The 20,228-nt window shown below is 39.7% G+C and overlaps 1 protein-coding gene across 2 annotated transcripts in view; it reads left to right on the top strand.

The window, feature by feature from the left end:
- MCM9 (minichromosome maintenance 9 homologous recombination repair factor) overlaps positions 1 to 20,228 on the top strand; it is a 168,971-nt gene that overhangs the window by 15,477 nt on the left and 133,266 nt on the right. For both annotated transcript variants that reach the window (XM_044676842.1, XM_044676843.1), the window contains exons 2-3: positions 3,268 to 3,584; positions 6,159 to 6,240. In XM_044676842.1, the coding sequence (XP_044532777.1) occupies positions 3,268 to 3,584; positions 6,159 to 6,240 (399 nt within the window). The remainder of the gene's footprint in view (positions 1 to 3,267; positions 3,585 to 6,158; positions 6,241 to 20,228) is intronic.

The raw sequence follows: 20,228 nt of genomic DNA, 5'->3' as shown, positions 1-20,228 counted from the left end.
AGTTGATCCGTGGTTGCAGGCCCAGCTCTCTTGCCTTTCTGAATATTGTATTCCAAGCCTTACGGTCTTTTAGAGTGGAGGCTGTCAGATCCTGTGTGATCCTGATTGGTGCTCCTTGATATTTGAATTGTCTCTTTCTGGCTTCTTGTAAGATTTTTTCTTTTGCTTGAAAGCTTTTGAATTTGGCAATAATATTTCTAACCGATTTCTTCTCTGGGTCGAATGTGGTGGGTGTTCTATGAATCCTTTCGATGTCTATATTGCCCTCTTGTTGTAGGACTTCAGGGCAATTTTGCTGAATAATTTATTTTAGTACGGAGTCCAGGTTTCTATTAATTTCTGGTTTTTCTGGAAGGCCAATTATTCTCAAATTGTCTCTTCTAGACCTGTTTTCTTGGTCTGTCACTCTCTCATTGAGATATTTCATGTTTCCTTCTATTTTTTCAGTCTTTTGACTTTGTTTTATTTGTTCTTGTTGTCTTGAGAGATCATTAGCTTCCAGTTGCTCAATTCTAGCCTTTAGGGATTGATTTTCGGCCCCAATCTTCTGGTTTTCGGCCATAATCTTCTGGTATTCCTTTTCAATCTGGTCATTTCTGGTGTTCAATTTGCTTATCAGTTCATTTGGTTTCTGAGCCTCACTTTCCAGTTGCAAGATTCTACCTTTTAAACTGTTATTTTCTTGCCAGATCTCTTCCATTTTCCTCAAAATCTCAGTTTTGAACTCTTCCATAGCTTGTGAGGAGTTTTCCTTATTTGAGGAGGGTCCAGATGCTTGTTTGTTCTCCTCCTCTGTTTGCTCGGTTGTCTGGATTCTCTCTGTGTAAAAGCTGTCGAGTGTTAAAGACTTTTTTCTTGTTATTATTATTCTTTCTCTCCTGAACTTCCTGTGACTGAGTAGCCATCATTAGCCCAGCAGCTTCTCAGATTTATCCTCGCGCTCAGTGTCTGTTCGTGGTCTTTTGGTTCCTGAGGTCTGAGTTCTGGTTTTTTCCAAGGTCAAGCCCCCTGGTGGACCCCCTTGCTTGATCCTCTGCTGGAGGTTTCTTTACAAGTCTCAGGGCGCTGCTTCCACAGTCGTATACCCGTCTGCACTGGTTCCCCACTCAGGTTTTCAGAGCTTTAGTTCCTGGCTGTGTCTGCCTCCACCCATGCCTGCGCCCAGCATCCACTCTCTGCTCCCGCGCTTAGATTTCGTGTGCGTTTTTTGACTTAATGGGGTCCTGAGTCTTGCTGCTCTCAGGAACAGGTCCCGGAGCTGCTGATGACTCGATGGGTGCCCCAAACTTGCTCTATTTCTTTTTAGCTGGGTTCGGAGCTATAGATGAGTGTGGAGGGGGTGGGGGTGGGGCGGTTGCTCAGCCCGCGATTAAGTGAGAGCCCTTTATAGCCTGGAAATGTCTCGATTCCACGTACCTTCCACGCTGTGCCCTGTTGTGGGGTTCCTCCGTTCGTCTGGACTTGTTTTTATGTCCCCTTGAGGAGTTTTGTGTGTTTCGGTCAGGAGAGGTTAAGAGCTGCTTCTTACTCTGCCGCCATCTTAACCCGGAAGCCCCAGCTTTAGATTTAAGATTCTCAGAACCATTTGAGAAGCTCCCATTCCAGAGAGCTGATCCTTGGCCCTTTTGGCAGGGGTAGATGACTAGAAATGTCATCTTTAGGAGAGAAACGGGTTTCTGAAAAGATAATGGTACAAAGAATAGAGAAAGAAGAGCTCTGGGATGAAGGAAAAATCTGACTACAGTGGAACAGGGATTCCAGAAGGCACTGTCAAAGGAGGCTAGTAGAAGGGATGAATGAGGGACGGTACATTTTGAATTCAAGGCTTGTAAAAGTTAGGTAAGGGAACCTGGTTTAAGCAGTGGTTAAGGAGAACTCAAATGGAGAAACTTTGTGGGAAACAAAAATGGGGCTTCAGGAGTCAATGTTACATATAGAATATTGGCCAATTTGAGAAATCCTGATTCATTTGTATTTTTTTTTCATTTTTATTTTTTCCTTTCTTCTGTTATAAAAATTATGAGAAGTTATCATTGGATTAGTAATGAAGATTTTTCAGATATTTTGGAAAACAGTTTTTATTAAACATGTTTTTCATTTTAGTGTCAATCAGCTGTTATATTTGAGGACATTTAGTAACTATTTGAAAATTATTTTTAAAAATGTTATTAACTCCCACACTCCAGTGGAAAGCCTGGGGAACAAAAGGAAGGTAGGTAACTAAGACTACTAGAACTGTTAAGTTGTGTTGACATTACTTATTCTAATTAGGTTAAATAAGCAACAGGCACTATTCTGAGGGGTTCAAACAAAGAGATGACATCCCACCTAGAAGTAGTGTGAATGTTAGAACAGGATTCTTTTCAAAGAAAAGTTCTGGGCCTTGTGGTGTTTCCACTGAATTGTATTATAAAAAATAGCAATGTAGGCTTAACTGAATTAACAACATTAACAACATGCTGAGATGTTTTCAGCAATCTATGAATGCCAGAGACAACAGTAAAAAATAGAGTGAATGTTGAATGAAAAATACTTTGAGGTTTTTTCTCTCTCATTCTATCTTGCTACTCTCTTCTTGCCACTTCTTTCTTCCTTCCTTCCTTTTTTCTCTTTTTCTTTTGCCTCCTACATTCTTAAGTATATGAAGCCCTGTAGCTCTCTTCAGTCTCATTTGCCTTTGGTTTCTGAAGGATACAGAAACAAGCTTTTTAAAGGGAAAGGTGATGTCAAGGGTTAACCTGTAAATTTATGCAAGTTTTTTTCCGCTTAGTAAAAAACATGCAATCAAATTTATGCAGGAACTGTCAATTTAAAATTTTAAAAAACAATAGCTTTTAAGAACATTGAGTGCCATTTTCGTATTCTAAGTGTCAATAGGTTATTACTCAGCTTGATAGTTTAGTGACTGAATCAGTGACTGTTCTAATGTTTGGGGGCATTAAGGAATATACTAGTCTTGGGTAAGGCAGGGGAGATAGATTTGTCAAATTCAGGCTTTGTTCTTTCAAAGGTAGCAACTCTCCCTTGCAGAATTCTAATATTTGTTTTAGGTTGTAATCTTTTTAGATTCTGTGTTCAGCTTTTAAAAATAAAAAGTTCAAGTGTTCTTTCTATTCTTAGTGAAATTGATTGTATGACTCCTTAAATTGATTCTTAAGCAAAATACAAAGAAGTTTTTGCTTGAAAGAGATCTAAAGAATAGTGTACTTTTCATGTATGGTAAGACATCACAAGGTAACGTGACTGTCGCTTCTCTTTCCTTATTAGGTCTGCCTGTCTGTCCTGAATTGATGAGGGAGCATATTCCTAAGACCAAAGATGTGGGCCACTTTTTATCTGTCACTGGGACAGTGATTCGTACCAGTCTGGTCAAGGTCCTGGAGTATGAACGGGATTACATGTGTAATAAGTGCAAACATGTTTTTGTGGTTAAAGCTGACTTTGAGCAGCATTATACATTCTGCCGTCCATCGTCATGCCCCAACAAAGAAGGCTGCAATTCCTCTAAATTCACTTGTCTCTCAGGTTCATCATCCTCTCCTACACGTTGTAGAGATTATCAAGAAATAAAAATTCAGGAACAGGTAAGAAAACTTGGAAATGTGGGACAAAAGGCATAGATTGATTTAAAGAAATAAAATCATTTTTTGCTCTTAATTAAAGCAAAGTTTTCATTGTTTTAAAAGGGAATAGAGAGCTGGGTTCAATTGAGATAATTGGAAAGTACTTAACACAGTGCCTGGCATACAGCAGATGTTATAAAAATGCTGGCAATGATGATGAAGATGATGATACTGATCTGGGTTCAAGTCTAGCCTCAGACATTTATTAGTGATATAATTATGATTTGGCCTTAGTTTCTTCATCTTTGAAATGAGGATAATTGACACCTCATAGAATTATTTTGAGGGAAAAAAATAAGATAATACATGTAAAGCATGTTTTTAATCACTTATTAAGTGCTTACTGTGTGCGAGGCACTTAGGCTGGGGATCCAAGGAAAGGCAAAAACAGTCCTTGACCTCAAGGCACACTTTTAAAGTGGAGACAATATGCAAATAATATCAAATGAGATATAGAGTATAAATTGAAGGCAATCTCAAAGGGAAAACACTGGGATTCAGGGGAAAGGTTTCTTGCAAAAGATTGGATTCTAGCAGAGACTTGAAGGAAAGTCTTTGGCAGATGTTAAAGAGAGCTCTCTAAATATCCATTATTATTATTATGGTATATCACAGCCATTTCTGCAGAGTTTTTATCTCTCCCTGTAAGACTGTAAACTCTTTGAGGGAATCAGTTAATCATCAGGCATTTACTTAGTACTTGTTAGGTGCCAGGGATACATCCCATCCCCAAAATTAAAACATTCCCTGCCCTCATGTAGCTTACGGTATTCTTTGAAAAAAGAATGTTTAAATAGTAATTCATCTACAACTTTAGTAAACTCCAAGACCTTCATTAGGTATGATTTTCCCCTCTTTTATTCCCACTTAACCTAGTTCAGGTGGTCTTCCCTTCTCAACTAAGGTAGTATAATCATTTCCTAACTTGTCTTTCTGCCTTCAGTGTGTCCCTTCTATAATGTATCTTTTAATTTCTTCCTAAACAGCTTTGGTAGTGTTGTTTTTTTTTTCTGATAATTTTTAAAAGGGAAAGTGAATTTAACTTCTCATTTCCCATTGAATAAAGCATAAATTCCTGCTCTTGGTGTTAAAGATTCCCTATAAACTAGATCCAGCCTACATTTCTGGCCTGATGTCATACCATGTTCCTTAATCTGTCCTGTATACTCCTTTCAAGTCCTGCTCTTGCATATCCTACCCCCTGCCTGTGATGAACTCTTCCTTCTGAACCTAAAATTCTTCAGAGCCCCTTTCTTAGACTTCTTTCTTATATATATTTGTTCCTGTTCTTTCTCCCCTCCCCAGTTAATTTGGCATCTCTTTATTTTGTATTTTTTATTTTTTTGGAGAGTGTGTAACTTCTTTTTTTTCTTAATCTTTAAAATTTTTAATTAATTAATTTGGGGTATTTACCCATGGATACAAGATTCATGTTCTTTCCCTCCCCTCCCCTACCCCCTTCCCATAGCCAATGCACAATTCCACTGGGTTTTTACATGTGTCAAGACCTATTTCAATACTATTGATATTTGCACTAGAGTGATCGTTTAGAGTCAAAATCCCCAATCATTTCCTCATTGACCCATGTGATCAACCAGTTGTTTTTCTTCTGTGTTTCCACTCTCAGAGTTCTTCCTCTGAATGTGGGTAGCGTTCTTTCTCATAAGCCCCTCCGAATCATCCTGGGTCATTGCATTGCTGCTGGTACAGAAGTCCATTACATTCTATTGTACCACAATATATCAGTCTCTGAACAATGTTCTTCTGGCTCTGCTCCTTTCACTCTGCATCAGTTCCTGGAGGTCTTTCCAGTTCACATGAAATTCCTCCAGTTTATTATTCCTTTGAGCACAATAGTATTCCATCACCAGCATATACCACAGTTTGTTCAGCCATTCCCCAATCAAAGGGCATAACCTCGTTTTCTGATTTTTTGCCACCACAAAGAGCACAGCTATAAATATTTTTATACAAGTCTTTTTCCCTATTATCTCTTTGGGGTACAAACCCAGCAGTGGTATGGCTGGGTCAAAAGGTAGATAATCTTTTAATGCCCTTTGGGCATAGTTCCAAATTTGGCATCTCTTTAGGAACAGAGACCATATCATATTTTAGTATCTCTAATATCTATTGCAGTGCCTCTCACATAGTAGCAACTTGAAAACTGTTGAAACACAGACACCATAAAAAATAATCCTCATCCTTGAAGTCAACTATTATTCATATTAGCCAAATTGTTCTTTAAGAAATACACTCTTGAATTTGAAAAATAAAACTATTGGGATTTAAGTGAAACGACATTTTCCCCCCCTTTCATCATGACCTATGATTTCATTGGTTTAGGAAAATTGCTGGTCTGGAAACTCCCTCCATCAATTTATAATTTTATAGAGTTGCCTCAGTCACTGAATATAGCCAATACACATAAAAGAGTATGTATCAAAGATTCATTACTCAGGACTTCCTGACTCCAAGGCTGACTTTCTAAAATGTAAATCTATTAAATCCTTTTTCTTTTTTTCCCCCTTCTTTTAGGTTCAAAGGCTGTCTGTAGGAAGTATTCCACGATCTATGAAAGTTGTCCTGGAAGATGACTTAGTAGACAGTTGTAAATCTGGTGAGAATTAAGGGGAATTTTCTATTGAATGCATGCCCTTTTGTGCAAAGAACTTTTTATTTTTTAGAAACTTTGAGATTATCACTTTATATTGGGGATGGTGGAAATCAGGAGTGGAGAAGGAGAAGTAGAGGAAAGCTGACCTAGCATCATCAACAACAATAACAATACCTAGCATTTATATAGCACTTGGAGGTTTGCAAAGCACTTTACAGATGTTATTTTATCCTCACAAAAAACCTGGTATTATCCTCATTTTAAAATAAGGAAGCTGAGGCAGTCAAATAGCTAGTTAGTGTCCGAGGCTGAATTTGAACTCAGGTCTTCCTGGCTCCAAGCACTGTCATCTTTCCACCTCGATACCTGGCAGGATACCTTGTAGGTGCTTGATAATCCCTTGTTGATACTGTTGAAATCTTGGCATGCCTCAGAGCAAAGGTTATGGTTGTACATCTCACTTGGAGGTCAGATGAACATTCAAGATAGACTTTGCTTTCTAGGGTTTTAGAATTCCTGTGAGTACATTCCTTATTAAAGGAATATCTTTATGTAATATCTCTTTTTAATTAGTTTAAAAGAAGTCTAGCATTGTCTTCAAATATTTGGAAAAAGAAAATCTTTTAGTACAATAAAGAGGAAGAAAACATGTTTTCAAAAAATCTTGGATTACACCTTAGCAGAGGGCAGCTAGGGAGCACAGTGGATAGAGCACCAGGCCTGGAGTTAGGAGGACTAGGCTTCAAATCTGGCCTGGTTGATACTAACACAGATGATGGGGGTTTCTAAAAAACCCACTAACTATGGACTATATTTTCAAAGAAATAAATTGGAGGATGTTAGTTAAAAGTCATAGTCGTGCCTGAGAGAGTGGATGCTGCTTTGTTGTTCCTTTGCAGCTGTGTCTGAATGCACTCTCACTTATTTTAAATAAACTTCAGTATGTTTTTCGCAGGCCTGTTGGTGATTTCTGATGGGGCTGGATCTATCCGTGTGTATATATAAAGAATGTTTGCTTGATTTGGTGGGGAATGGAACATGAAGAAAGTTCTTTTCAGCTCAGAACTCGACTCAGGGCTGGCAGAGGAATATGCGTCCAGGCCTACCTTCCGGCTAAAAGTGTTAGGAAATGGCCGGTTTTCTTCTCCTTCCTTAGGATCTCCCTCCCCCTGCTCTCTTTAGTCCTGAGGGGGGCAGCCCTGGCTGTGGGGCACAGGCCCGGGAGGATGCTTGGTGCTCCCTGAGGGCCAGCCTCACAGCCTGCCTCTGCTTCTAGCCAGGCACCTCCTTCACCTCCTGGTCCCCGTCCCACATCTGTACATGGAGAGCCTGGCCTGGGCCACTTCTCAGGGCTTCTTTAATCTTAAGAGAGCGATCCTGGCTTCTTCTCCATCCCCTCCCCACCCCATGTTCCAGGCCCGCCTCCTGTCTCTGCAGAGATCCTTCCCTTCCCTGACCAGGCCAGAGACCAAAAGGAAGGCTGTTCTCTTTACTGTGCAACCAGATCATTTACTGTTATAAAGTGAAAGGGGCCGGGGCAGCCCATTAGGTCACACGCTGGGTAGAGCGGTACAGTCTTACCATGCAGAGTACTCTGAGACGATCGTCTTCTTATTCCTCGAAGCTATGGCTTAATGCAGACTAAGATGAGGGAAATTTTCCTGGATGCTACATCATACTCTTCTCATTGAGTTTGCTGGCCACTAAAAGACCCAAATCTTTTTTTTGTTCTTCTCAGAACTGCTATTTAACCACACTTGCTAAATTTAGCCCAATGTTTTACACTAACAGAATTTTTCTAAATTCTTATTCTGTCATCCAGGGTATTAGCTGTCCCTCCTAGCTTTCTATTCACTGCAAATTTGAACGCCTTTATCCAACATCCTTGATAAAAACATTAAAGACCCCAGAAGCAAGTGTAGATCTCTGGTATTTCAGTGGAGACCAACCTCCCAAAGTGAAAGGGAGCCTTTGATGACATTTCCTTAGGTCTGGAAATTCATCTAGTTCTAAATCCATCTAATTAGGCTATTATCATTTTCCTTTGCCCCCATCTTTTCCACAGGAATGGCTTTGTTCAGAAAAAAAAAGGAGGTGGGGCAGGCAGCTAGATGGCTCAGTAGGTAGGGAGCTGGGCCTGGAGATGGGAGGTTCTGAGTTCAAATACAGCCTCAGATACTTCCTTCTATGGGACACTGGGTGAGTCACTTAACCCCCACTGTCTAGCCTCTACCACTCTTCTCCCTTGCAAATGATACCCAGTATCAATTCTAAGATAGCAGGTAAGGATGTTTTGTTTTGAATGCAATAAGAAGTAATCAAGGTAAGAGGATGTTGATTCTAAGAAGGTATGGGTTTAAAAAAATTATTTAAATCTAAATATTCCACCTCCTGATCTAACATTCTAGAAACTTTGTAAAAAATAAGCTATAATAATAATATAAAGTAAAAATTAATTTCTCATGACCTATTCTCGATCAAGCAGATTGATTCTCTGTGGTCACTACTTTTTTTATCTAAATGTTTGTGAATCATCCTTTTAACCATCTAGATGTTTGCCAGGAACTGAAATGAAACTCTGGCCTTCAGTTTGCAGACTCCATTCTCTTCAGGGTTTTTTAAAATTAGTTTAATGTTTGTCCTGCTCCGGTTTGGTGGCTCCTCCATTGTCTCTCTCTGACTGCTGTCATACGTGCCAGTTTTTTCCCCCTCCTCTGAATATTGTTCATCTGAGCCAGTTTGGCTTGAACTTACCCAGGGCTAGCTCAGTGCCCTTGTCTGGTTTATCATCTTCCTATTTCCCGTGTTTATTTAGTCTTGTTTTGTTCAAAGATTGTTTTCCTGGGCAGAGAGAACAAGCAAGATCAGAAATGAGCTGTTCTACCTTCTCTTTGTCATCAGTGATCTGCATCTTACTCTCCTAGAACAGTTGTCTTATCATTCATTTGATATTCCTCTTTTTATCTGATGTGGAAGAAAACATATTAATACTGTATTTCACATTTGGGGTACAAGTCTACTAGACACAATTCTATTTAAGATGACATTATTATATCGGAGCATTTTTAGCTTAGAGACAGATTTACAAAGTGGCTGTCTTTCCTTCCCTCTTCCCCATGCCCTTGGACATATCTCCCCCAAGATAGTTTGAGGTAACATTTTGATGAGTTTTGAACAAGTGATATGCCATGATATGTTAAAATACCAGGTTGGTTCATGTTCCAACACATTAGTCATGCCAGGGGCTTCCTTAACCACCCGAAAGCGGTGACACCTAGTTTAGCTACCTTTAGATGCACTGGGCTTGGAGTCAGGAAGACCCAAGTTTTAATCCAGCCTCAGACTCTGCCTAGCAGTGTGACCCTAGGCAAATCACTTACCTCCTCCCATCTGCCTCCTTTCCTCTATGGTAAAATGGGATTCATTCATAATAGCCCCTACTTTGGTTATTATGAAGATTAAATGAGGTACTGTTTGTAGAGTACTTAGTGTAGTGCTATAGGAAGGGGGGTGAATGAAGATGATGGGGTGTGATATGGTAATTGCTCAAACTCTTACAGTCCTAGCACATAGTAGATTCTTAATACATACTTATACACACACACACACACACACACACACACACACACACACACACACACACACACCATCCTCCCACTCACTTCCAGGACTGAAAAGGATCTTTTTCTTTTAATCAATATTTTACTTACTTTTTTCTGAAAGGAGAAGGGTGAGTCCTAATTAGGACCTTAAAAAGATAAGAGGTACAATTTGTTTTGGGGTAGCAAGGTGGCACAGTGGATAAAGTGCCTGTCTGGAATGAGGCTAATCTTCCTGAGTTCAAATCTGGCTTCAGACCAGTGGTGTGACTGTGGGCAGGTCCCTTAACCCTGTTTCCTTGGTTTCCTCAGCTGTAAAATGATCTAAAGAAGGAAATGGCAAACCATTCCAGTATCCTTGTCAAGAAAACCCCAAAATGGGATCAGGAAGAGTCCAAAGGAACGATCTAAGGTGACTGAATAAAAACAAACTCTTTAAGTTGGTTGTCTCCCTTAATTTTTTTTCCCTAAGAAAGTCTTTTTGTCTTCAACCTACCTTCCTAAGAGGATAAGAGGAGAAAGGATTCTTAGTCTAAAAAAAATAGTATTTGTGAACATTTCTAGGGAAACTGAAAGAGACTTTTTAAATATACTTACACATTAATATAGTAAAATCTAACCCCAACCTGCAAAAACCAAAACACTTTGATTATCTTAGCTTCCCTCATTAACCTCAGCTCATTCTGAGCTTTAACAAATCTAACACTGTTCCTAAAAGACCATTTATATAAACCAATTATGCATCTCCTTTAAGAGGCCCTGCAGTGTTCTAGGGCTCTATGAAGTTAGCAGTGTCATCCACAAAAAAGAACATCTGCAGTTTCTCCCCATCTGTAGTACTGTTTTATGAATTTTATGGAACATATACTTGGGAGGAGGAGGAAGAAAATGTGCTTCAAAGCTTGCACAGCTCTTTAAAATGCTACCCACAACAGGGAAGTAGATGCTATTATAATTCCCATTTTACAGATGAAGAAACTGAGACTTGCCCAGGGTCACACAGCTAAGTAAGTGTCCTGATTCCTAGTCTACTGCTCTACCCCTTGTACCATTCTACCTACAGTTACATACATTTATACACAAATGTAATCCCCCATTCATTTGGATTTTGTGCTAGAAATTTCCCATGAAGGCGGCAAATATATTTTGTGAGAATGTCAACTTGTTTTATGCCTTACTTGATACTAATAATGAAAGGGCTATTGAACAGTTATGTTTTTACATAACTCAAGAAGCCATGTATGGTTTTGGCATATCCTTGGGAGTCGTTTTTTTTGAAGGAGAATCTTTTAAGGTGGCATTTGCTTTTTCAAGTCTTATGCCTTTTATTCTCATTGGACAATAAGCCCAATGTTATTTTGTATTTTTAGCCTTTCAATTCAGATCAACAAGTAATTATCACCTGCTAAGTACCAGGTACTAAGTGCTAGGGATATAAGAACAAATTTATTTCAGTAGTGGGGACACTAACAACTGGAGAAATTAGGAGGAAGAGCCTCTTGTTTGCAGATGCCACTGAATCTGAACATTGGAAGAGAATTAAGGGTTTCAAGAGTTGGGGTGAAGAGAGAGAGCATTCTAGGCATGATGGGACGGCTTGCACAAAGGCTTAGGGATGGGATAATGTACACAGGAAACATTAAGTAGGTCAGCTTGGCTGGAATGTAAAGCATGTGAGGCAAAGTAATGTATAATCAACTGGAAAAGATAATTTGGAGCCTGATTGTGAAGAGCTTTATATCCCTTTATGTCTTTCAGGCAATTGGTGAGATTGTAAAAGTGCTATCTCCTGTAGAAATTTGTGAAAGCCCCTCTATTCCCTTCTGATATTTCATAATCAAAGGATATCCTTGATTCTTAGAAATAATGGAAAGTAGACTTGTGAGTTAATAGTAGATATCTTCTTGATTTTTTTTAGGTATTATGTCTTGAGATTTTTTTATTCTAAGTACTATATTTGGCATCCCTCTTAATTCTAGCACCTTCACTCTTTGGATTATTTCCAATTTGTCCTGTATATGGCTTGTTTTTAATGTAGTGATTTACCAACAAGTACCTTTCCTGAGTGGTAATTCTACCAAAGCCCTTGGGAAAGGGAGATCAATACGCAGTCAGATAACAAGATTTCTGATAGCCAATCAATAGCCTATCAACAATTTATCCACCACCACTAAACTGTGAGCTCCTTGAGAGCGGGAACTGTGTTCTGCCCTTCTTTGTAACCTTGGCACATTGCCTGGCACATAGTAGGTGCTTAACAAATATTGACCAAGTCTTCTCTTCTGGCTATAGAGAACTGTTCTCTTAGTGCCTCCCAAACTATATTACTCTCAGCACATGCCTGCTCTAGCACTTTTATTTTCCTTAGCTCCATTTTTAATGTCTCGTGTAAAATATATTGAGAACAGTGATATTATAGTTCAAATATGGTGGCACTACTATCATTAAAAGAAAAAAAAATTTTATAGGAATTTTGCCAAGTCTTTTCTTAATTTGTCTGCACATTTTTGTCTTTCTTCCAGTTTCATCTATAAGTGATCTTCAGTGATCTGTTCCTCTTGGGTTTCTTGTTTTTCTCTCAACTACTCCTTACTATTTGATCTCCTCAGTGAGATTTTACAAGCTAGTTGAAATGGCCTGCTATTGATCTGCCTGCCTCATGTGGTCCAGGTTTCACACAGCCAACAAAGTGATATACTTAAATTCACATAGAATAAATATGTACAACATGTACACATTATGGTATATACAGAATAAGCACAAAACAAATTCAAGATAGCTAAATATAAAGTAGTTAGAGAAGGAGGAGTAGAAATTAGGAATAACTGTGTATGTAAAGTAATGCTTAAGCTGAATCTTGAAGGATGTAATGGATGCTATAAGGTAGAGATTTAGAGAAAGTAAAAGTGCGCCGTAGGTATGGAGGATGGACAGGGAAACTAATGTGGAGGGGGCGCCCTCACCCCATCATTCTGTAGCAGCAAACTACAAGTGTTGTTTCCTTCTCTTGACAGAGTGGAAGCTCCTTGAGCTCAGGGATTGTTTTGCATTTTGTCTTTGTATACTCTGTCTGGAACATCTTGGGTTCTCAATAAGCGGTTGCTGATTGATATTCCAAAGCACTGTTGCCCTTCACTGCCATCTCATTCTGCTTGGCAAGGAGATCCAGTGCTTGCTGGCTGAGACAGTTTATAAATTCTTTTGTCCTCATTGTGGAACCTGATTGGTGTTTGTTGAATTTCATTAAGAAATTGTGATGGTCTGTTAGTCTTGATCCTTTTATTCATTTTAGATGTCAACAGCTTGTTGAATAGTTCAAGTTAGAGTTGCTCTTGTTGCATACTATATCTTATGGTTTTTATTCTTTTAATTTTGTATTGGCTTTGATCTTTGCTCTAATAGGTTGATGGTTTGACTTAATAGGTAATTTATTTGGAGGTGATGCCTGCTATATGTTAGTCCAATCAACATTTATTAAGCCCCTGCTATGTGCTGGGCACTGAGCTGAGCACTGGGCATATAATGAATAAAAAAGTCTTGCCCTGAAGGCCAGAGAAATCTGAAGGAGGAGATAACACACAAAGAGAGGCAGGCAAGGGCGTGAACAGGGATGGAACACCAGGGTAGCAGGGGTGAAGGCATCTCTTTCCATGGATCTGAAGCCCAGCAGGGTGGCAGATGCTATTGAAATCCCTCTCCTCCTGCCCAGGGTCACCTTGCTGGGCAGTAGCTGAGGCCACCTATGAAGCCCGGCCTTCTGACTCCAGGCCTGGTGCGCTAGCCGCTGTTGATCTGTCTTTTTCTCTGCTGTCTCCTTTTCGTATCATTATGTAACCAAAGTATTTAATTAAGCATCCTCTTCAGCTTCACTGCTCCCCAGTAATACTCAGTTCACATTGCTAAAGCTGGCTTAAAGATAACCTTGGTTAACAGGTGGAGTGTGGCCACTGTTTGGTCCTCTGAACATTCTTTGGTCTTGTTCTTCTTTCGATTGGGCCATAAACTGATCTTTTCCAGTCGGTGGCCACTGATGAGTTTTCCCAATTTGCTGGCATATTGAATACAGCACTTTAATGGTATCTTCTGTTAGGACTGGGGATCTCTTTCCCTTTCTTCTTTGCCTTTAGCTCTGCACTTAAGCAGCTCTCTGACTCTACTAGTCTATTTTTTATTTGGAATGCTTGTTTTTTTGTGGCTGCCTCCCATTTCATATTCGGAGCCTCTGTCCATAGTTCTTCCCGTACTCTTGTCTACCAGATCCAATCCTTGACACATTCCTGGCCCTGTGCTGTTGCCAAGCACTGGGGGCACAAAGAAAGGCAGGGAGATAACTCAGCTCCTGCTCTCAAGGAACTTACATGTTAATGGAGAGAGAATGTGAGTGGTAGTAAACAAAGAAGTTTAAGAATATAGAAATGTTTTTTGGGAAATTACTTAGATTTTTGACTTGAAAAGCTGCTGTAAAAGATGCAAGTTTGAGGAATAAGCATTCACTCTGGTAAAAATTGTTAGTAAAACTGGAAAACAGTCTGGCACAAACTAGATATAAATCAATATTTTACACCATTTACCAAGATAAGTTCAAAATGGATACATAGAGATGTCTAAATATCATAAGCAGTTAAAAGAACAGGGAACATACTACCTGTCAGATTTATGGATAGAAGAAGAAATTACGAATAAAAGAGAGGAACAAAGCATTGTGAGATATAAAATGGATCATTTTGATTGCATTAAATTAAAAAGGGGTTGTACAAATAAAACTAATGTAGCCAAGATTAGAAGTAAAGTAGTAAGTTGGGGGGGGGAGAATTTTATAGATAATTTTTCCATTAGAAGTCTCAGATCTGAAAAATATAGAGAACTTTGCTAAATATACAAGAATCCCCCAATTGATAAATGGTCCAAAGGTATTGAACAGACAGTTTTCAGTTGAAGAAATCAAAGCTGTAGGAAACTATGTGGAAAAAAATGCTCTGAACTATTATTGATTAGAGAAATGCAAATAAAAACATTTCTGAGATATTTCACACTTCTCAGATTGACTAAAATGATAAAAGAGCAAAATGACAAATGGAGATTTAGAAAAATGAGGACACTGATACATTGATGGTGGAACTGAACTGATTCTATCATTATGAAGAATAATCTGGAATTATGCCCAAAGAGTTATAAAACTGTGCATACTTTTTGACCCCAAAATAGCATTGTTGAGTTTATTTCCTAAGGTGATCAGGGAAAAAGAAAAAGAATCTAAAATATTTATAGCTGCTCTCTTTGTGGTAGTAAAGAACTAGAAATCCAAAGGGTGCCCATCAATTGGAAAAAAGCTAAACAAACTGTGACATGATTGTGATGGAATACTACCATGCCATAAAAAATGACAAGCAGGCTAATTTAAAAAACAAAACAAAACATGGAGAGACCTACATGAAATTATGAAGAGTGAAATGAGCAGAACCAAGAGAACATTATATACAGCAGAAATAATGTTTGAAGAATGATCTGTGTATATCTTTTTCCAGAGAAAGAACTTAAAGACATAAGACATAGTTTTACATATTCATAGAACCTTTTGTCAAATGATGCCTTCTCTAATGGAAGGAGGGGAGAGAGAGAAGGAAGTTACCTGGATATTTTAATGTAATATGCAAATAAATTTAAATTTAAAAATGGAAAAAAAAAGGCTCCTGTAAGGTTTTCAGTTAGCCTTTGTTACCTATAAAAGGAAACTATGGTCTAGGGGGAAAATTGTTTTAGAAATAAGAACTTTTTGTTTCATTTCATTATTTTCATAGAATATAGAAGGAATCATATTAGGAATGTGGCTTCTCTCCTTATTAAGAATTCTATGTATTATCACTTTTGTTTTGGACCTTTAACTTCATCTATGTAGGGAACTCCCCAATTTTAAGTTCTCCTTTCAAATGGGGAACTCTGCTTGTAATTTATAGTCTTAGAAGAGGTTCCTGGGGTTCTTCAAGGTTAAGTGACTTGCCCAGAATCACAAAAATAGCATGTATCAAAAGTAAGACTCTATCTACACTTTAGCCTTTAACAGTGACAACTGTGAAAAACAGAAGGGGAAAATTTTTTTAAATATATTTTTAAAATCCTAATGCCAAGAAGGGGACAATACATTGAAAAGCACATTGGACCTATATTAAAATCCTATCCCAGTAAAGAGTCTCTGGTGCTCTTCCCCTTTCTTTTCTCAATTGGTATACCCTCTTGCATGGAATGCCATTTGGTTGTGTCTTTTTGCTTGATCTTGTAGGGGCTTTTGTCTGTAGAAATGCAGAGAAATCTGGACCAATGAGCTTATCTGGTTAGATTGTGAATTTGATTCCCATGCCAACCATTTAGCTTCACATGGAGAGAAACTGCTCCATCTGTCTTGAGAATGGATATATTGTTTGTGATGTGGGGAACCAGAAAAGTGTGGAGAGCTCAGCATAAATCCATTATCACTTCTAAAAAAAACATAATCTACATTTGAATTGAATGTTCCAGTGACTCTGTGGGTTGGGACTGTCTCATGTGTAATTACATCTGTGAAAGCGTGTTGATGATCAGGAGAGTAAAGAAGGATTGTGGATACAAGCATGGAGTCTTCCCTGGCTATTCCCTTAGGAAAGATGGAGTAATATACTGCAGAGTACTGGAATAGGGGTCAAGAGAGACTTGGGTTCAAATCTAACCTCATCCTTCTTCTTCCTGGGTGACCAAGAACACTTCAGCCCTCTGAACCTAAATATCCTCATATATACCTGCAGTACTTATCTCATAAGGTTCTTATAGAGACCAAATTAGATAATGTACTAAAGCCCAATAAAAACCATAACCCACTATATAAATGTTAGCTACTTTTAATGTTAGTACCATCGTGGCAAAAAGCAGCACCAAAACCCAGGAACTTCCATACTGCGTAGAATTCTGATCATCCACTGAAACAGGGAGATAAAATAGTTCCGTGAAATATGACCATTTCCAGATGAGGGAATAGCACAGGAAGAGACACGAGTTCTCTTTCTGATTCTGTCATAAACTGTTTGACTTCAGGCAAGTCATATAACTTCTTCCTCTTACAGATCTCAGAAGTTTGATATGAGAATCAGATTAAACATGTTGAATGGAACATATACCCCTCCTACAATCAGATTGCTTTAAAAGGAAGAAAATATGTATACATTATTCTCAAGTTACTGATTATGAGCTTCTTACTCATGTTGACTCCATCCTTCTACATGTCCTCAGGTCGCTTCTCCCATCGGTCCCTTTCTCTCCGCTCTGGCCTTTCCTCTTCCAGCTGTCCTTAGAAACAACAGCAAAGCCACCCTCACGGCCAGGGTCTGTCTGTCTGGGCGCTTCCACTCTCAGGTCCCCTGCTCGCTCTTCAGCCCCTCGTCACCTGCCTTCTGACCCTGTCACTACTGAAATTGCTTCTCTAGAGGTCACCAACAATATCTTAAACTGCCCAAGTTGGTGGCCTTTCCTCAGTGTGGGTCCTTCTTAATTTTGCCATCCTTTTTGGCCTGGCCCACAGCCCCTTGAGGCTTGACTCTCCTTTCCTCCCAGGACTTCTGGGACTGTGCATTCTCCTCCTCCTCTTCCCCGCTGGAGCAGCTGCTTCTCCACAGTCCCCTTTGCTAAATCATCGTCCTTCTCTTTCCATCTCCTCACCAGGAATCTTCCCCGAGATTCTGTCCGCAGCCGTCGTGGCTTCCATCTCCATTTTCTTTACCTTTTTTATTTCATCCGCTCTCATGAGTTATCAGCTTTGGGTCGACCACACTCCTATCTGCACATACAGGCCTAAAGCTCTCCCCGGTCCTCGGGTCCCGCATCACCGCCTGCTCCGTGTGGCTAGAACCCGACCCCAGGGGAGAACCGTGTGAGAAAAAATGGGAAGGGGGGGCTGTGCCTGGCACAAGAGCTGGAACTGGATTCGGAGGAGTGGCTGGAAGATCCGTGAATGAGGGAGCCACGTGCCTAGATGTGCGATGAGTGGTGGCCCCCCAGAGAGATTGGGAGGGGCAGGCCCCGTTGGAAGGTGTTGTAGAGATGGAATCAACAAGTGCGGTTATTGGTTATGTTTGAAAGAAGACGAGGAATCGAAGAGTTCTAAGCCGGAAACAGTCGTGCCCCTTACTTTTTCTGTGAATGCTGAAATCCCTGAGGATGATGGCAAAGAATAGGACAGAGAGGAGGACGGAGCCAGGCAGCTCCCTGTCGATGTCTCTCTAGGCCTGCCTTCGGTCCCTCATGGAACAAGCATTAGGTGCTTCCTGTGCCCCTGGCATCGTGCTAACCACGGGGACACAGACGAGTATTGGGGAGCTGAGGAGCCGAGGGGAGGGCTGGAGACCGTGGGGGGACCCATGTAGGGGTAAAGCACAAACTGGAGGGGAATGTAGCCTCGCTGGCCAGGGGCCACCCAGCATGCTGGAGGGATGATCCAGGAGCGGGGAGGGAGAGACAGAGACACACACACAGGGCAAGTCACTTAACCCCATTTGCCTAGCCCTTATTGCTCTTCTGTCTAAGTTGTTACTAGGACAGAAAGTAAAGGTTTTTTTAAAACATATTTGTAGATATGGTGATTGAATTCCTATAACATATTCATTATTTACTGTACAAAACACACAAAACAAAATACATCCCCTCTAGTAGGTGTTAAATATAAAATCCAAGTGCTTTATGTGATCGGTTTAGAGATGATCTAAGACAATCTTTTCAACCAGAAGGATCAACCAAAATGCATTTTTATACCTTCTGAATGCTTCAGGTAAAGTGATCCCAATCAATCAACTTGCCATCTATTCTCACACCAGGAAATGCTTGTGAGGTGATGTCAATGAATTAGCCAATTTTTCTTGACATTGTTTCTTCAATATTTAGAGGAATGGTTCTGGAAAGATCTTTACTATATGTGTGGGGCACCCCCTAGTTTAAACACTGTTCTTCCTGACATTTTGGGTGGAACTCCCTCTGACTAGAAATATATGTGGGTAATATTTCAGTCTGTGAGTCAGCAACATGAATTCTACATATTTAGCATTTACTGAGTGCTTTTTGCAAAATGCCAAAGTTCTGCCTGCAGACTACATGTGAAGCTGCCTAGGAATGGCAAAGTATTCTGGCACTAACAGAACTGGAAAACATTTTGCGTCACCAACACTATATTAAGTATACAGGGTTAGGATCTGAAGATATATGATTAGAAATTAAGAAATGTCAGTTCCTAGCACAAAAGAAATATCTTCTGTGTGAAATAAGGACTAGGCAAGGATTTAGGGCTGTACCCTGAGATTAACACCCCATGTTCCAACTGCATTATAAATTCTTTGAGGGCAATAATAATTTTTTTTAATATCTTAGACAACATGTAGAATAGCCCTGGGGACGTAGGAGACAATAAGTTCTTGCTAGTTGGCCAAATCTTATTTTCAGGTACTAAAAAAAAGTCAACAAAGGTTTAGTTTTCATTCTCTTTTAACAAAGATCACTTTAGCCTGGCTTAGTTTGTTTGTGTGTGTTTTTTTTTTTTTTGATCCTTAAAATGTGAATAATATCTGTAGTATCTGTCTGGGGGGGTGGAGATGGGAAATGTATTTATTTAAATATTTGTTTTTTTAGCAACTGTTTTATTAAATAACTAGTTTATAAAGTGAGACCAATGTAGTGACTTATTGGGGGAATAAGGAAGTAGTGCCTATATCACAACAGTTCCCCATGGTCACTCACCTTGATCTACAGTATTTGAAAAGGTCAAGGTAGTGCACTAAACACAATACAAATCTCAACAGGGCTTGGTTTAAGTACAACATTCTAGTTCCTCCTGCCCTTCTCATTCCATAACTTTAAATGGCATGTCCATGGGCTGGAGTCCCCATCCAACTGCATAAGAGAGAGGCTCTGTGGTTTCCATTTCTACCATCATGTGCCCTCCCCCCACCCCAACCCATTTAGAGTAAAACTGACTTTAGGAGAGCAAAAAATAATCATGATCAAAAACAAGTTAGAGTAAGGAAAAAGTGACAAAGGGAGAATATGTGGATTCAAATCCATAAAAATGCTAGTGGAAGGGGGAAAGACTGCCCCTAATATGTAGTTCTACAGCAGACCAGAGGAAGAAGCCAAGGGAGGATCTCCAGGCATTCGCTGCAGGAATTCTGGGCCTCATGGTATCACTGCTGTCCAGTGCTGCTCTGGCTGCTGCCCTGGAGAAATCCCTGGTACTGAGCCTGGATTCTCTTACTGGAGCCACATGAGCTATGGCTCTCCTCAGTCAAAGGGTGCTTTGTAGTGTGTTGTTCTCCTTAAAACTCTTCCTCTAGGGGGCAGCTGGGTAGCTCAGTGGAGTGAGAGTCAGGCCTAGAGACAGGAGGT

Source organism: Gracilinanus agilis, chromosome 4 (genome assembly GCF_016433145.1).
Source record: "Gracilinanus agilis isolate LMUSP501 chromosome 4, AgileGrace, whole genome shotgun sequence".
Lineage (NCBI taxonomy): Eukaryota > Metazoa > Chordata > Mammalia > Didelphimorphia > Didelphidae > Gracilinanus > Gracilinanus agilis.
Note: the sequence above shows the minus strand (reverse complement) of the source record. Positions and strands in the feature narration are given on the sequence as shown.